An 18,682-nucleotide genomic window follows, 5' to 3' on the forward strand; every position below is an offset into this window, starting at 1 on the left:
AAGGATGTAGATCAAAAAGAGACATACACACAAAAAAGTCAAACCACAAAAAACACTCAGATCTTCCTCATTTCTCTTTTACACTTCTAATTAGAAATTTTTTACAAGATTAAAAAAATGCCCTTCTACAAAATTCACCAATTAAGAGAAGAGACCTTTAAAATCACATTTGAATAAACAGAAAAGGAGTGAGGGAAGGAGGAGGAAATTATTATATAAAGTAAATTTTTCACCTGATGTGGTCCACAGCTTTACTGTGTGACTCTGCTTACAGAAGCCTACAGCATCTTGTGGCCTCTTCATATCGTTCTAGCTTAAATATCATCAATAAAAGCACTGGCAACATTATTGGTTTTTTTATATAAAATCACCCACTTTAACTTATGGTACCTTAGAATAAACTTTTCATGTCAATCAAGAAACATGGAAATTTGTCTATAAGAAAAACTTTATTCAAGTGACTTATTGAAAGCTAAATTATTAAAAACTTGTGAGGCACGTCAAATTGACAGACATCTTCCACACATCTGGATCAAATCTGAAGTAAAGATCAAATTACTTTTCTGTAAGACTTGGCAGAATTATGGATTTCAGTTGAGTGAAGATAAAGTTCATTTTCACACCAAATACCTTGCGTGACTTTTTAAGTTTTACACCCAAGACTTACATTTCATTGGACAAAAACTGATGATGGGAAGTAAGCAGAATATTTCCATACAACTGAGAAAGAAATTCAGAGGCTCTTTCTCAAACTAAAAAAGTCATGCCTTAGTTTCAGCAGCTGGAAAATTTTACAATTTATTTCACTATCAGAAAATTAAAAAGAACGACTGAAGTATCAAAAACCACATGGACGTAAAGCAAGAGGTCTCAGAATACTTGTACTGCATGAAATAAACCATTTTTATGAACCCAGCCTTGTGTTATATTCATCTAGGAAAAGGTACATTTTCACCTCATGTTACACAGCACACAACAAAAATTTCAAAAAAAGAATGCCAGTGACATAAATTCAGTTATAGAGACAGGACAGGACAAACTATGAAAGAGTAACACAATACATATTTTAGTTATCTAAATTAATAACCTGTGCTGTATGGTTTGTACAGCCAACTGGAGCCTTCACAGAGCAACTTGAGCCCTCTGCTTATGAGCTTAGACCAAGCTGTGCCTTTAGGCATTTTCACCACTGCATAAAAGCTACCAATTATCCTGTCTTCAGGATACTTTTATCATACATTAACTACCAAAAAGAAAATGCAAAAATTTATTCCAGAGACATTAGAGGATGGCTTTAACTCTGATAAATTAAATGCAAAATAAGATTAAAAAAAAAAAAAAAAAAAAAGCCTAAAACTAAGTATCTTAGAAGGAATAAGAATATTAAAAGAAAGTGGAAAATTATTTTAAGGAAATAAACATCACTAAAAAGAAACCACTGATGATAAGAATTAAATTATTCTACTAACAACCTTCGAGCAGTATCTTTGGAAAGTGATAGCTGAAAAGGAGAGAACAAGGTACTGCTTCTGTATTTGGGGATTTTCTGTATCAGCTACACACTTGGAATGTTTCCCAGTGCTTCTACATCAGAATGTTTTTTATTTTACATTTATTAGCATGGTAAGTTTTCAAATAACTATTGTGGAAGCTTATAGTTCCTTTAAAAATATCCAGCATTTCAAGCAGATAACAATAAGTGCTGTTATTACAATGACTTTGGCTTCATGTCATTGGTATAATAAAACATCTGCCCAGAAATCTCAATTTAATTAAATCTATTGTGTCTATGCATAAATATAGCATTAAAGCTGTTATATCACATACCCTTAAAATCATTATTTTATTATCAGGCTATTTTCATTATACTCCTTCCACAAAGATGCTTAACATTTAATTGCCGAGTGAAACAAATAGTATATTTCTAAAGTTCCATATTCACAGAGACAACACTAGAAGATAAAAAAGTAGTGCAATTAAACACTGTTAAAGTATAATAGGAAATCTGATCTTGTAATATATGTTTTCAATTCTCCTGTCTACAGGCTTAAGCTTCACAAAGCATCTCATGATACAATACCTGACAAAGAAACATCTCAAGCATTCAATTATAAACTGCAGCAATTGCCAAAAGATTATTAAAATAGAACATATAAAATAACTTTCATCATCTCAAGTTATCAGACAAAAATGACCATGTAGATTTTAAAGTGAATGGTGCTAACTGTGTAAGAATTTAGTGTAACTCTTGTCAGGTTTGAATGAACCAATGTCTGAAACATGGTCCCAATATCCCATCGGGATCTTTTGGCACTTAAAAGGAATTAGTCCTTTCTTCCTCTAAATGCTGAGGAAACCATCAGCTGTCACCTAGAGGTCATGGACAGAAAGTCAGCGTGTTACTTACCAATAAAGTAGTTGTTTCCTAATGCAAGCATTTCTTCAGAAAGCACAAGTCCACCCAGTGCCTGGAGAAGAGTGACACTTCTGCCATCAATAAGTGAACACTGTTTAAATCCAGTGCTTGTGACCTTCCACAGCAGGATGAGAGAAGCAGTAGCATCTTGCCTTATTCTAAGAAAAGAAATCATGAGAATATTTATACCGAGGGAAATCAGTGTAATTAGGATACATATCACTGTAGAACTGAACCTTAACAAAGATGCAAATCTAGCAAGTATGGAATTAGGAAAAATCCTGAACATCTTTAGCATGTCCACAAAACTTAAAAATGCTTCAGTTGTAAGATTTGCATAATAGTTTATGTAACAGCAGATTAAATCATACAGAGTCCCAATTTCCAGTACTTGAAGGTCACCATCTTAAATGCCCAAGAAGAGTTTTAGATAAATACCACATAATAGTAAAGTATATCCTTATAATGGATCCTTATTCAGTCTTTGTATTTATGCCTTTTTGAGTAGTACCTCCATCCCATAGTGCCATCATTTTCTGCAGCTGAAGTACATCCAGCCCTGTTGTTTACTGAAGAACATTCAATGTTCACTCAATACTGGGAGACAGATCCTGGTAGAAATCCTCATTTGTTTGACACACCAGATCGAAGATTCAGGACAGTTTATTCTTGTAAATCAAATGAGTCATGTAATGCTCCCAAGGTCACTGAGCCCATGGTGCCTTCCTGAATATTGACAGATTGGATATAAAGTCTACTGCTGCATCCACACTCTCGGCTCCATTAGGGAGCTACATTATGCCAGTCTTTGTACTCACAGGGCACTTTTTTTCCTACTTACCTCCATAAAGAAACAATAAAAATCTGTCATATTTCTGGTAAGGTCCCAAGTATTTGCATTAATTTCCTATGAAGGAAGTTCCTGTGAGTTTGAACAATCCTCCAAAAATACAAACACAACTGCATCCAACACTAAAAACTGGTAGTTCTCTCCTGCTGAAAACAGACCTCCAAATACCTAGAGATGAAGCTCTGTTCCACAATTTCCTCTACTGAAATTGTTTCAATCCTGCTAAAAACACAAGGCACTTTATCGTTTATCCCTGGTCACTGGTTATTTGATTTCAAAACAAGAAAAGCAAAGTTTTGTGACCATGTGTGACAGAAGTTGTTAAAATGTTGTAACTAGGCATCATAAGAAGCAAATTTTTTCAGTATTTGCACCCTCTTTAAGAACAATCCCAACTACTACTCCAAAAGATGACTGTCTAACTTTTAGAACAGGAGAGCAATTAGTTTCACAGTTTAGGTCTCATATGAAAATCAAAACAAAATCAGCTTATTAAACTGAAATTATTTTTCTTTCACAGATCCTCATTGAATCAGGAAAGCTAGTTGGGCCTTAAAGACAGAAAATGAAATTAAATAAAAGTCGATCTTGACTTGCACTAATCTACCGAGGTATAAAACTCTATTAAATATATACAGTGTAAGAATTATCAAAACTGACTGTGTCCTCTGCAACCTCCTTTAAAACAGGGTTTCCTCATCAAGACTCTTAAACAGAACTTTAGAATCCACAAATTCCGGCTTTTTCCTGCCTGCAAGAAAAGACACTTGTTTGCTTTCAGATTCCAGCCAGCCAGGGCATCCACACTCCCAGATCTCTTCCTGACTTAGGCTTAAGGATCATGAATGAGCACAATTCAAAGCCCCGTGGGAAGGGTGGGACGGCCCCCATGTTTAACAGTTACTGCTCCAAACTGTCTGCAGCTTGTCTGTTTGCATCACTTTGTTTTTTTCCTGTGAGCATGGCCTTTTTTAACAGAAACATGGGATTCTGAAAGATAAGATGACAGTATGAGAAAAGTAGGCTATTTTGGGGAAATGCAAGTCTAAAATTGCAGCTAAGCTGTGAGCCAGTTAACTACGTTGGCAGATTTTTTTTAATAAAATTTCCAATAAGAAAATGCCTCATCCCAGCTGACAGAATCAGATCTTTCTAGGAAGTCAGGTTCTGTTAATTAAACGTAACAAAACAAGTATTTGATCCAAAAAGCATAATTTGGAAAAGTGAATAACAGAATAAATTCAAATTTTTTGAGAAATGTGTTTTTTAGGACATACACAAAGATTTCACAGCTGATTATGACACCCAAAGGAATAACTCAGAAATCAAGTACAAATGTACAATATACATGCACTTATATAGTCCACAATAACACTTTCTATCAGCAAGTTCATCTTGAGATTAAAGGCGGAAAAAGTGTTCACTGCACGAAGTAGAAAGGAAATGTCGTATCTTCTGCAAACTGACATCTTCAACATATCTGCCCTAATTTCTAACACATTATGATAGCCCAGAGACAGCTTACATGCTTACATCTTCTAAAACATTAAATATGTGGGAGAAATTATGCCAAACAGCGCTGTCATGGCTCTGCTACATGCTTGATGTCTGTCTGAATTCTCTCACAGTCTTTTAGTCATTTGACAAATTTGACTATCTGAAAAACTGTTGTCTAAAATATCCAAGCAAATGTAAATAAAAGTGCTTTTGTATTTCATCTCATATAAGAATATTCTCACTTTATTGATGTATTCTGTGGAACTTCAAAGGAGATAAGCCGGCCTCCAGCAGAAGTATTGGAACTGGCATTTCCACAAGCCACATCTGGGGTTATCTGAAAATAAAAATAACTTTATTTAACAATAAACCATAAAATCTGACTGAAGAAAACATGAAAGATTTTTTTTGCAAATGACACTAATAGTCCAGAAGTCATCTTCTAAAAATCCTCAGGAACATTCACTGAAACCTTTAGGCTGCCAATAAAGGTGCTGAAAATTCACATAACCATCATTTCAGGCTTTTGTTTTAACAAAAACTCCTGCACAGAAGTGTGAATTTCTAAAGGCATCATCCTTTAAAAGTGAATATATATAGAAAAAGATAGATAGTTTTCTGGTCTTTTAGAATAATAAATAATGCTCTAACATTTGCTACATCCAAGAAATAGGGCATCATTAATTTATGCAATACTTAAGGATTTATAGTAACAAATACAGACACTGCCTTTCTACTATACTGAAATACGTTTTTTTCCAAACACAGGTTTCCTTTAAAAAATACTCTCTCACTTGCCCATTACTATTCTTTCCAAGTAAAAAATGCTTGGACAAACAGTGCTTTCAGATGGAAAGAAAATGATGATCACAGTGAGAGCAAAAGGATGTGTTTGCCAAATCTAGTGATGCCTACTAGGCACAGAAATCAGTTACTACATTAACTAGATCCAGGCTCCATACAAGATGCCATGCAACACAGGAACCACTCCTTAATTATTCAGATCTTCAGGAGCAGTAATTTCCTACAGACAATTTAAAAATTACTACTGTTTCCAAGGCTATATTTATTTTAAATAAGTAATATTTTATGTGGCATGATGGAGTCTATCGCTTAATATCATCAGAAGTTTAAGTAACTTTTCATGTATCTTCATCAGTTTGCCTATGAAATGTCACACTGGAAAAAAAAAAAAAACAATAAATAAGCTTCAAATTTCTGGGTAGTTTGCAATGCTGTTCTTTCAGCCATAGAGAATGTTTGCAAACTTTTTACATCAGCCTTACCAAAAATGCAAAAACGCAACCTGACACACTTCCATTAATTAATCTTATATCTTACATCAAAGCAAAAGTCAGAATAAAATTTGTAAATTTAAATACAATTCAAATTCACATTTTAAATATTACATGAATGTAATGAAACACGTGTAAATACATGAACAACAGAAGTCCAAAATATGATGCAAGTAATAATTTTTAGGACACTCAGAGCTTATTTTGACTCAGGCAAGACAAATACTCAGTATTCACATTTTCCAAGTGAATGATTTCCCAGTGTCAAGATTACTCAATTTACAATACAAACTGAAGTCCCTGGTGTATATAATATGAATACATATAGTTCATGAAAATAAAGTAAGATGCTATTTTATTGTATTTGTTCAAATAAATTTTAAAAATTGATAATATATCCATTACAATTTTTAAATCTCAGAAGTGTGGACCTAACAGCCAAAGTACAATGCATCCAAAATTAGTTTGGCTAACACTCTTCCTTTTATATTTGCCAACATTTAAACTTTTTTTTCTTTGAGACTCAGCATGCCTACTGGAACAAAGGGGATAAAGAAATAAATATCTCTATTCTCATACAATCTTATTCTACATCTAAAATACACTCATTTCTATGGTATTTCTATAGTTTTACAATTTTATGCATCTATTTCCTTGGAACATAAAGGGGGGAATTGTAACTTAAGCATTTCAGTTACATTACTTTTTAATATCAAAGGTTTTTAAAGTAAAAGGTACTGAAGTCTTTGCAACTAGAATAAAAATTAAAAAGCTGAACAAAGAGGCTGCAGAACAATACCTGAGGTTTAACCTTCACAAAATGGAAAAACAATCAAACAAAAAAAATACTTTGCTTTGCAAACACATCCGAATTTAGGATTACTCAGCAGGAAAAGCACACATAGGAAATATTGCAATGATAATTAGAAGAGTGAAAGCAAAATGCATGATTTTTACTCTTCTATTAAGCAATCTGTAATGTTCAATGTATTTCTCTCAGAACTCCATTTGTAATTGGCCCTGACTCCCTGCTCTAAGAATCTGGCAAAATAATAACCTAAACCAGTAGGATGCTAAGCCCAGGATTTTATAACAGCTGAAATTTGAATTTTTTTATATATTAATGACCCTGATCCTTGGATCAGACAAAAATCATAGAAAGAAGCAATAACTTTCATAAGGAAAAAAATGGTCTCAGCAGTGTCTTATTTCAGACAAGTACTGTGGAGACAAAAAAATTTACAGCTTTGACATTTGAATTAAGAAAAAAATTGCAGTTTTTTCACAGCTGTAAGAAAATTTTATAAATATTTTTAAGTGTCTCTCTTTCATGTCTTAACAGAGCACTCTGGAAAACTGAACTACTGAAGAATGAGGGCAAAGACAATATATTACAACAATAAAGGACACTCAGAAAATATATAAACAAATTGTAATTTTCACTCTCAAAAAAAAAAAAAAAAAAGGCTGATAGAACTAGTAGGAGATATTTAAAACTGAAGTCATTGGGAAGTATACTTTAATGATTTTCAGGATAAAAAAAGATCATTCCTAGTATAAAGTTAAATTTAAAAATACAAATAGAGTAGGTATCTAATGTCATTTAAAGACAATAAAAAGAAAACATAACATAACTGCAATGCCATACAACACTTCTCCTGAAGCATTTATTAGTACAGAAATGTCAGGACACTAAGAAGGTTCTTGGGGAACAGACTTATAAACATTTACACAAATGATGCAGCTATTTAATAATAGTCACCAAAGAAAATAAAACCTTCATGCACCCTCCAGAGTCTGTATGTATGTTTAGGAGCTGATTACAAAGGTAAGCTCCTGTGTCAACAGAGAATACATCCAAGACTGGTTTTCAATACCTTATTTAGATAATTAAAATTATTAGATATCAAATTATTGACAGTAAACACAGAATTCCTCTTTACATAAATGTTCTATAAGTTTGTATCTAAATAATGTTATACTTTTCTTAAAAGATAACATAACATATAAAACCTATACTTCTGCTTGAAATGCTTTTAGACTTTACATAGGTAAAAGAGCAGCATAATTTGAGAAAGAAAGAGTGAAATCTTGAGAGTTCTTACTCCTACAATCTCTACCTGGGCCTTAACAAGACAGCAGTGATTTTGTCAGACTTGCTTACCAGGCCATGGCAGTGGTATAGAAAAGATTGCAAAGAAAATCAGGGCTGGTACCTAAGAGAGCAACAGGCTGCTCTTCCATATTACAACTTTTCTGAAGAAATTAAATAGCATGAGTAAGACAGATAGTCTGATGCCTTACAAAACCAGAATAATGAGATATACACTTAATTCAACAAGTGCTGAAATACATACATAAATCCCAAGGCAATATTCTTACATGAGTGAGTGCCTTTATTACTTTCCTAAATGTACTAGACTTTAATTCAATAAGGCTAAGAAGAGGAGCATACAGACTCTATATCTATGCAGCCTCTCAGTGCTGAAATTAGTTCTCTGAAGATAGCTATTGTATATGAAATTTCATAGTAGATTTCTTGAAAAGTTGAGCAGACATTTGCAATCCTACAAGGTCTTATCAACACAGGCAGACTAATCCTGACAGTGCAAAATGCAGCCATTCTGCTGCCAGGATATGTTTGCATTTCTTTGGTATATCAACTCCAAATTTACAGAATGGCAGAAGGCTTTTACTTCTTGCAAAATATGCCACGCTTTCCTCAAATTTAAAAGTGGTCTGTAAGTAGAATAGCCAAATTCATATGTGCCTTAGAAAGTCCACACTACCCTATCAACAAGGTATTAATAAATAATTCTGAAAACCAATAGATAGTTCCAAACAGTGGAGGAAGTTGCCTAGGTGTCTTGTGGACTTTCCATCCTTTGTGTTATTTAAATCTCAGCTGAATAAAGTCCTGAGGAACCTGCTTGGAGCAAAGGTGTTTATTAGAAAAAATCCAGAGGTGCCTTGAACCTCACCTACACAATGATGCTGTCAGTGAAAATTCACCCCATGAGCCAGTTGCTTATTAAGTCTTTCCTGCTAATTGCCATTGTAACTTCAGTGACACCACAGCTTTCACTAAACCCCATTCCAGCACAGAGTGAAAGCGCTTGTTTTGAAAATATGCCCAGATTTACCACAAATAAGTGTGTGTGCATGTGTGTGCACACTCAGGCACACACAAATACCTGTGACCCAGGTACTTTCCTCCTGGTCTGAGAATGTTCTCTCCGGTCAATCTCTTGTTTTTTCATCTCAAAAAGCTGTTCTCCTGTTTTTACCTCCTAGTGGGGCAACAGACAAATTTGCATGGTCTTGCACCCAGAGCAAAGTGGGGCAAATTAGTCTGGAATTAAACAGAATATATGAATGCGCACATAATTCTTGAACTAAATAAAAAAAATGGATACAAACTCATCCTACAGCAAAGATCAGTGCTTAAAAGTAAAAAAAAACCAAAAAAACAACAACTAAACATATTTGAAAAGACATGTAATGGAAAGAGTGAGAAAATGAGTTTTTTTGAGAAAAGCAAGGCTGTTTTCTGGGCTGGTACCCCATGAAAACTGTCATGGTAATTAAGAAAGAAAACCTTTCAGTTCTTCACTAAGACAGAAACTATCATGACAAATGCAGTATGAGGAATGGTCTTGTTCTTTCAGATTTTCTTCCAAGGGATCTCATATTAAATTTCAGTTCAATAAAGCAAGTTCCATAATGTGCAATTCTGGCTTTTCTGAACATATAACTACTTTTGTATCAGAATAGGGCCAGGAGGATTTATTATCTTCTGACCCTGTAAGTGTGGCAAGAGGTATTCCTTATTTTCTAAGAAATATAACATGTTTGGCAGTCTTCCTTATGCAAGGAGAAAACAATACATGAAAGAAATAAAACAGGTTAGATCCTAACTGTAGATTTTGGATAGCTGTTGGCAAATAAAAAGTGAAAAGAGAAGTAGGAGAATAAAAGGACACAGAATAGAATCATAAGAGAGGGATCTAATACTATCTACTTATTGTCAAAATGTCAAGCAACAAAGCAGGATCATTTCTAGCACAGAAATTGAACTCAGAACAAAATTCTAAGAGGAAAAAAAAAAAAAAAGTTTCAGTACCCTTGCCCTGTAGCACAGAAAAACTACTGCTTCTGACAAATCTGGTGTCATTTAGCTTAACCTCCACATCACTGCGCTTGTTTCTTTTCAGATGGGACAATGCTTGAAAGAAAACAGGAACAGAAAGTAAATCAAGGTTTACTTCTAACATATCTCACCAGTGGGAGAGTAAAGCAAAAGTGTTTAGAGTAGGAGTAGTGCCTCTCTGAAGAACACCAGGGGGAGACTGACAGACAGCATCCAAAAACACTATCAGATGAAGAAGGCTTACCAGTTATCGTAGCACTGAAACCTGGTGTAAGGAAGGCTGCATATCCACCCAGCAAATTCTGTTGCTGGCAGTCTGTTTCTTTGCTCATCTGAGCAAGAGTCACTTTGTAGAGTCAGCAACCAGAGCACCAAGAGGATCCAGTGCATTCCAGTGCACAACAATCCTCCAGATAACATTACTAAAACTTTGTTTTTCTGTCACATCAATGCCAACATCACACCAAGAGACAGATGCATCAGCAGGCACAGGAGGCCCTCTTATCCAATGACAGATAGATTACCTAGATTATTTTATCAGTAAACTGCCTTCTCATCTAAAGCCATCCACCAAATTCACTGTCAGCTTCATAAAATCTGTCATGCAGTCTGTACTGGTTTTGGCTGGTATGGGGTTAATTTTCTTCACAATAGCTTGCATGGTGCTATGTTTTGGACTTGTGATGAACACAGGCTTGATAACAGGGGATATTTTAGTTATCACTGAAGTGTTCACACAGCATCGAGGCCTTTTCTCTTTCTTAGAGTGTCCTCCTGGCAAGAAGGCAAGGGGTGCTGAGAGAATACAGTGGGACAGCTGATCCCAACTCACCAAAGGGACATCCTCACACCACAGGAGGTCATGCTCAGCAGTAAAACTGGGAGTGGGGGTTGGAAGTTGGCCAGAGTTGCTGTTGCAGCATCTGTTACTTGGTGGTGAGTAATTGGGGCTTTTTGCATCACTTGTTTTGTTCAGGTTTTCCTTTGTTGTTTTCTATTTCTCCTTTTTTAGAATACTGAACTGTGTTCATCTACCCTTGAGTTTTCCTACTTTTACCCTTCCAACTCTCTCCCCCATCTCACTGGATGGGGCAGTGAGCAGGTTAGCTGCCTATCCTCTGCTTAGATCACAGCACAGTCATTCAATAAAGATTACCTCCATAAACAATTAATAGCCATTTATTTTTCCAGAGAGTATGGAACTGTTCTAAAAATAATAGTAAACAGTATGTAAACAAGTTCATTGAGCAAAAATTCCACATAGTCAAATCTTTGCATGCAGTGAATGAGCTCAGGTCACTGGAGGGTAAGCTGGGACACAAACTTCAACCTAAGACTGTCAAGTCAGCTGTAGATATTTCTATACCAAAACACTGAAAGGCAGTAAACACATCAGGCTTTTCTCTTTTTTGCTCCCCTCTTTCCCTCATACTCTCTAGGACTTCAGAATAAGATGATTCTTGAAGGAGTAGGTAAATGAATCCAGACACTTTTCAAAAACAGCTCTGGATAACCAAAAATCCTGAGCACACACACCAATATAGCTTCAGAAGAGAAGACCTTCAATATCTCAATGTAATTGTACTCACTAGAATTTCTGTCTTAAAGAGCTTTGATTTTAGGAAACCTAGTACTTATGACTATCTATTAAACATGATTTAGTAATGGAACATAATAAACTGAGGTTTATATGAACTTCACATAAGTTCTGTTTAAGCATATTGAGCTTTTAGAGATAGTGTTTAATTTAGAAAATAAATATAATAAAGAGTAGCACCTATCCAGAGATGCTTACATCAAATTCTCTATGAAGATGGTGTTTGTATATAAAGTTCCATAAACTAATGTAGAGGAGAGAGTTAGTGAAGTTACAGATTTATCCTAGAAGAAAGCTAATATTATTCTACCAAAATCTGCTTCCTTCATTCTCCTGTAAAATTCTTTTTCTCAGAGTAAAAGAAAAATTATAGAGATTTCCTAAACAAATCTTATATACAGTTAGAAGAGCTGTCCTAATTCAAACCAAAATTAGACACATTCCAGCACTTTAACAGCTATCACAAGAGGGAATGCCAAGAAAATAGGGTAAGAAAAGGGCAAGCATATATAGTCCAACCTTCATCCACTTCCATGTCAAAGATTTTCCTAAGATGCCATTTCTAATGATAAAGTTTCCATTCTGTATTTAGCAATCTCAAATGGATCTTTCCTCTGCTTTTGTTCAGACTCTGTTCTGTTCCTCCTTCTGCACCCATACCATACTTTGACACAAAAAATGCACAAACATTTAGCAACACACAAAGTAGTTAAGAGTTAAAGGTTCCTGTTTAAAGAATATTCTTAGGGAATGATTCCATTATGCCATCACTACAGAGCAGGAACTCTTTCAGGATTTTACACCTGATTCAGCCCCACTCCTTTTAAAGGCTTGCAATTTACTGACTAAGGACACATGTAAAACAAATGCTGTCCCCACTGCAAGGGGAATTAGAAGTTTATTGTAGCCTCTAATCATTAGTTCCAAACCCTTGAATCTGAGCACAAAATTGTAGTATAAATAGAAGGTTAGACTAGGACTCACACGCTCAGCATTCTAATTTCTGGCTGTGCACCTGGCAAATCACTTTACTGCTCTGTGCTTCAGCATCTCAGTCTGTGAAATGGGAATAATACAGCTGATTTCCTTTGAAAAGAATTTCAGGTCTATTATGAAAAGCTGTATATAAGAGTATGGTACTGCTGTTCTTATAGTTGATTTTGTACACTTTTTGAAACCTTTGTTAAATCCATTAATTGAGTAGGATTAATGAGATGGTTTCTTTTTCCCTCCATTACTGGCTAAGATCTCTTATACACTGTAACACAAAAGATGATTGAACTGGGGAAATGTGGATTGTTAGTTGAATCTCTCTTACAAAGGGAACCGGTTGCCTCAAGTGGGAAAAATAATTATTTTTCAATGGATGAGCACAAAGATAAACTTGTATTATACTAGAGAAAATCAACTGAGAGAAAATATTCTTGCTTATGACCTGTGGTTTTAGTCCTTAATCTGCACATCAAGAAAATATTAATTTCTTATATGAAGACCACTCTAAGAAATGAAACTGCATCCAAAGACGTCTGTATGTTACCTACTGGTACAGACACTACTGATATAGTTCATTGCAGCAAGCAGTGCTAAATGTATCCCTGTATCCAAGGAATACAGAAAACCTGTCCAGCTGTAAGCACACATCATGCCTCTCCTAGACAGCTTACTTCTTTCAGGTGTTCATTTCTTGAGTTCCCAAAACTTCCCAGAAAAGCTTTCATGGAAACTTCATCCTTGCAAGATAGTGAGAGCTTTCATTTAGAAAGAGTCTGGCAAAATTTCTTTCTGAGACAAAAGGATCTGAAGAATATCAATTCACTTCCAGTATGAGTATAGAATAATTCGTAAAACATTCTGTCTTGTAAGATTTATAAAAAACAATCAACAACATATTGGTATTTGTTGTCCTCTGAACTGCAACAAAAATCAAAACAGTGCATTTTTGCAATACAAAACCTACAGCTACTTTATTCTCTTCCTTTTAAAAGAGCAAAGAAGGATCAAGTTTTGCAAAATTCTTACAACCACAAGGAAAGGTAGTGGGTTTTTTTTATTAACATGTTTTACTTTTGAAACCTCCACCAAAGAGGCTTTGGAGCACAGACCTTCAGGCAAATCAACTCTCCTGAGTTAATATAGATCAGATACAATGTCTTGAAACAGCAACTGAAATCTCTTTGTTTCAGATAATTATCTCTCTCACTGTGACTGCCGAAGAACAAGGTAGAAGGTCATTATGCTGCACTGGAGAACTTGTCAAAAATACAAGACCCATCACAGTATATTAAAAACATATCAACACAAGCAATTTTGTAATAGGATAGCAAGAATTTCCCGTGCTAGCGTTAGTCATGCAATAGCAATTGATAACCTATCTGTATTTCTCAGGTAACAGAAGACACACAGAAGGGTGAATTTCAGCTCTTGAAATACCCACTTGTGAATGATCTGTTTGACTCAAATTCTTACTGCATCTACCTAAAATGCAAACCAGGCAGAAATGTTCCTTATACAGCACCAGAACACAGATTGAGGAAGACACACCAGGGAAATCTGGTACAGGGAAGAGCATGCCCTTAATTGATCAGGACATATGGACCACCCATGCAGAGATGAGACCGCATTTAAACTAAGTAATAAGAGCAGAACATAGTTTGTTTCTGCTTCAGTGCTCTCTCCAAACTCCATCCTTGGTGCCTGACATATGTTCTATTGTAAAATAAGAGATATAGGAGATGGAATTCCAGGAAATAAAGCTTTATGCTCCAGACATTGCCCACCAGCACTCCCACTGAAATGGAATAAAGCCCTATAAATACTTACACCTCAGCTAAAATCAGAGTGTTGTAACACACCAAACATATTTTACATAGGCTGATTCTACTTTCAGAAAATTGATTAAGTAAATTTTACAGTGGAAATATCAATAAACTCATTTGGGCTAGCAAAGAGTGATGAAAAATAGACTTATTCCAGGATTAAACTCCTGCCTGCTCACTTCCTCATTATGTAGTATGTTAAAACACCTCAAGAGAATCAAATTCTCATTCAAAACATTTCAAAAAAAGATACAACTGGCATTTTACATATTTATTCATGAATAAACTGAAATAAAATTATATTACAAGGCCTCCTCCATAAGAAAAAAATGTCACAAATATTCTAATTCTTTGCTGACAGAAATTAAAATATTTTTTCAGCAACAAGTTTCATCATTCCTAGCACTTGATATTAAACTGATCATTATTTTAAAAAGAACTTGGTTAAGTTTGATAGGTTTTTTTTAACTTTTGCAGATACTTGAGTCAATGCAAAACATTTAAGTGTAACAAATAGGGCAGAGTACAACATAGTGTAAAGCAAAGATCACATTTCATAAGGATCATATGATGTGTGCTTTCCAACTGTAGTTTTACCAGACATTGTTAAGTTCTGACAGAGATTTGTTTGTAAGAGTTACAACAAATGTTTAAAATTTAAACATTTAAAAGTTTCCACCCTTGTCATTGCATCCCTAGAGTTGTGCCCTGTGCAATGTATTAATTACCACTTTTAATCCTCAAGTAATTATGTTTTCTTAATAATGCAGGAACATGTAGCAAAAGGTGATTATAACGGCAAATACCAAAAATATATTAAAGTTATTGCTTTAACTTTTAGAATTTTCTAAATTTATTTGATGTTTGGAGATATGGTGTCACACAACTGACTGAAGAAACAATATTATCCCATTTCAAAGAAGTGGAATACAACACATTAGCCAACTTAAGTCCATTGTTGAGTTCATTAACTCATAACATGGATCAAATGCGTTTTTGTTTTAATTTTACCAGCATATTAACTCAGGGCAGAGATCATAACTTCAGTCATCTCATGAGAACATCATGAAACCATGCACAAATGCCAACACAAAAATAACACTTTCAAGTCTTTTTGTCTGTGAATTTTCACTTTGATAGAATACTCTCACCTCTATTTCATCCCATTTGAGGTCCACAAGTCTCTGTCCTGCCTTTGGCTGCCATGTAGGCAACGTCACCGTGGCTCTTGAGCGGGGCAGAGCAATGTCAGGCTCCAGGGTGGACGAGGCCAGGCTGCTGTGCCGGGGTGAGGTGGCCTCTGTCCGTTCAGAGGCTGCAAGGCTGTGCACTGAGCGTTCACAGTTTGTTCCCTCAAAGCCTTCACTGCAGAGACAGAGGTAGCCATCCCCGCTGGTGCTGCAGTTACCATGGTGACAGGGGTTGCTGGCACAAGGATCTGAAACAAACTGGAAAAAACATATCATATAGGTCAATTACTGATTATAAAGGATTTATTTCTGAGTTTTAAAAATACCATAAAACAGGATTCTTTCCCCCTACTGTATTCATCTTCTGAACATATTTATGAACCAAACTCATCTTTGATGTATCTTCAAGGAGATAAATTCAAAGGATTAAAGAAGAATACAAATTAATCTATATTAACTACTTTCCTCAGACCATTTATGCTAATTCACTGTTGCCACATTCAAGCAAAGAGATAAACACAAAAAAGGAATGTGGCCATCATTCATTATCAGGAATTTTCAAAAACAGACTTAAAAGAGTAACCTAGTCAGGGAGAACAACAGATATATTGGAATTTAAGGGAGTAACAAAAATAGGAAAGGGCACAGCACTTGTACAGATCAGAAGGATATGAAGCAGTTCAGTGTGGTCAGAGCTAACTAGATCACACAATCCTATTTGTGGACACAACTTCCTTTGTAAAAGAGCTGGGCCTTTTACCTACACTTCATTTTGTGGACAGCAGTTTCAGAGTCTGACTCATTTGGCTGTTGAAATCTTTCTAACGGGAGGTAGAAAGCAGAGGCAAAACTGTGCCTGTTTTTAAACCAGCATTTGTAATAGCATAGGACAAGACTAAGATCAGTGATGTAGGAAAAATGCTGTCTGAGACTTACATGCCTTTAATTTCTATCTTGAATTTACCTACAGCTATTTTGTAGTTTCTTATGTCACCACTGACTTTCAAATTAAATGTCTTCCCTTTTCTATGTTGAATTTTACCTCCATAATGCATTTAAAGTATACATCTACAAACTCTTCAAGTTTCATCTCTTGGAAAAATTAACTGTACTTGCCCCAGTTCTTTGGGGAGGACAAGCCCATCCCTCCAGAAACATGTTCATTTTTCCACCTGGGACTCCAAAGTTTAGCACTGCCTTTTGCAAAAGCATCAATACTTTTGCTTGTTCTGGAATACTGAAGACATGCTTGCCTTAATGAGAGCTAAATCACACTGCTGGCTCACTGTCATCAACCAAGACCATCAGGCAGCTGCCTTCACTTGTCTTCACATCAAAGGGAAAACACATCACTGGAATCAGACATTTCCTCATCTTTAAGTGCAAATTTCACCCAGTACTCCAGTCCTAAAGGTTACCCCATTCTTTTCTGTACAATATTCCTGCTCTTCCCTGCATAAGCAACACTTCATATTATATTTCTCAGTAAAGCACCACAGTTATTTAGTATTAAATATTTGTTATAATTATCTCAAGAATTACATAAACTTTAAATGTCATCAATGTGAAAAACAAGTATTGGGTTTACACTAGGAATTTTACTTTCCCATTAATCTAAAAGTCTGGTGTCAGGGACACTAAATCCTAATATAAAACCTCCCTATAAAAAACAATACTATTATTAACCTCAGCTGGAATTCTTTCTTTGGCTCAAATTTTTGTATACCCCAGACTCTGTAACATTTTTGGACAGAAAAGAGAGGAAACATCATTATGAAAGTTAATTTTGGAGACAGTCAATGATGAATGTTAGATTTTGTCCTGACTGATGTAGAAGGCTTAGAGGCCATAGAGGACAGTCCAAAATATATAGTCTATTAATTTATCTTGTGGTTTGGTCACAGTTCAAAATGTTATTTAGTTTGCTTGAGGACACATCTCACATATAAGGTGACACAGGAGACATCAGGGTCAAGCTCTGACTCTTTTTCATTTTTAACTCTCAACTATATGGCAAGTTTATATATACTTGACATATACAGGAGGTATGGCTTTACATGTTCAGAAGGGCTTATCTCCTTAAAGTCTCTTTCTCCTGCAAATCAAAGGAATACCTAAGTTCTCAAACAACTCTAAATCTCTTCTCCACAAAATGATATTTAAGTGACAGAAAAGAACAATTTTTCAGGAAGGAACCAGTTTTGTTCTATGGTTTGTCAGTTACATTTTAAGTTTGCTCTACTGCCAAGTGACAGAGATATTCATAGAAATTTTCTTTTTCTTTAAGAGTATTGAAGATAAAATGTGTTGACATCTGAACAAAGCCCAGTTCAAAAGGTGTTTACAACAGTTTTTTTCATATTCTAGTTTCTTGGACTAGATCTGAGTTTCAAAGAACCGCAGATTTCCTGTTGTTGGATAAGCTCTTTACTCATGCTTTCACAATAAATCCAAATTCAAAATAAGCCTATTTTCTATTAGTAATTCAATTGTTCTTGTCACACCTAAAATGTTAAGGTTATTATCTGCAAACCTAGTAACAAGAAAAAATAATATTTTCAATCACAAAGGACACCTCCCCCATTACTGAATGCATCCATTCACTTCATAAACACAACAATAAAAAGTGCTGTGTGATCCATGCTATTTGATGCAAACTGAGTTGAGCTTGTTTGACTGGAAAGAGATGTGGTTAATTATTAAGTCCTGCTCAGTACTGCCCATGCCATTGAACAACTTGTGCTTTAGGAACCACCCCTGCCCTATCAGACATAGTGGAAGTGACAATAATTAAAATGGTTTCGATTAGATGAAAAATAAAAAAATATTAATAGACTTTGAACTTCAGCCATAGACTTCCTCCAAACTTAG

General features: G+C 35.2%; 1 protein-coding gene across 1 annotated transcript in view; it reads right to left on the bottom strand.

Annotated features, from left to right (window-relative positions):
- Window positions 1–18,682, bottom strand: part of DNER (delta/notch like EGF repeat containing) — a 113,045-nt gene that overhangs the window by 51,682 nt on the left and 42,681 nt on the right. Inside the window, exons 2-4 of the mRNA XM_058843990.1 lie at window positions 15,773–16,069; window positions 5,006–5,100; window positions 2,408–2,574 (exon numbers count right to left, since the gene is read on the bottom strand). Coding sequence (XP_058699973.1) covers window positions 2,408–2,574; window positions 5,006–5,100; window positions 15,773–16,069 — 559 coding nt within the window. The remainder of the gene's footprint in view (window positions 1–2,407; window positions 2,575–5,005; window positions 5,101–15,772; window positions 16,070–18,682) is intronic.

The sequence above is a fragment of the Poecile atricapillus genome, chromosome 8 (assembly GCF_030490865.1).
Source record: "Poecile atricapillus isolate bPoeAtr1 chromosome 8, bPoeAtr1.hap1, whole genome shotgun sequence".
Lineage (NCBI taxonomy): Eukaryota > Metazoa > Chordata > Aves > Passeriformes > Paridae > Poecile > Poecile atricapillus.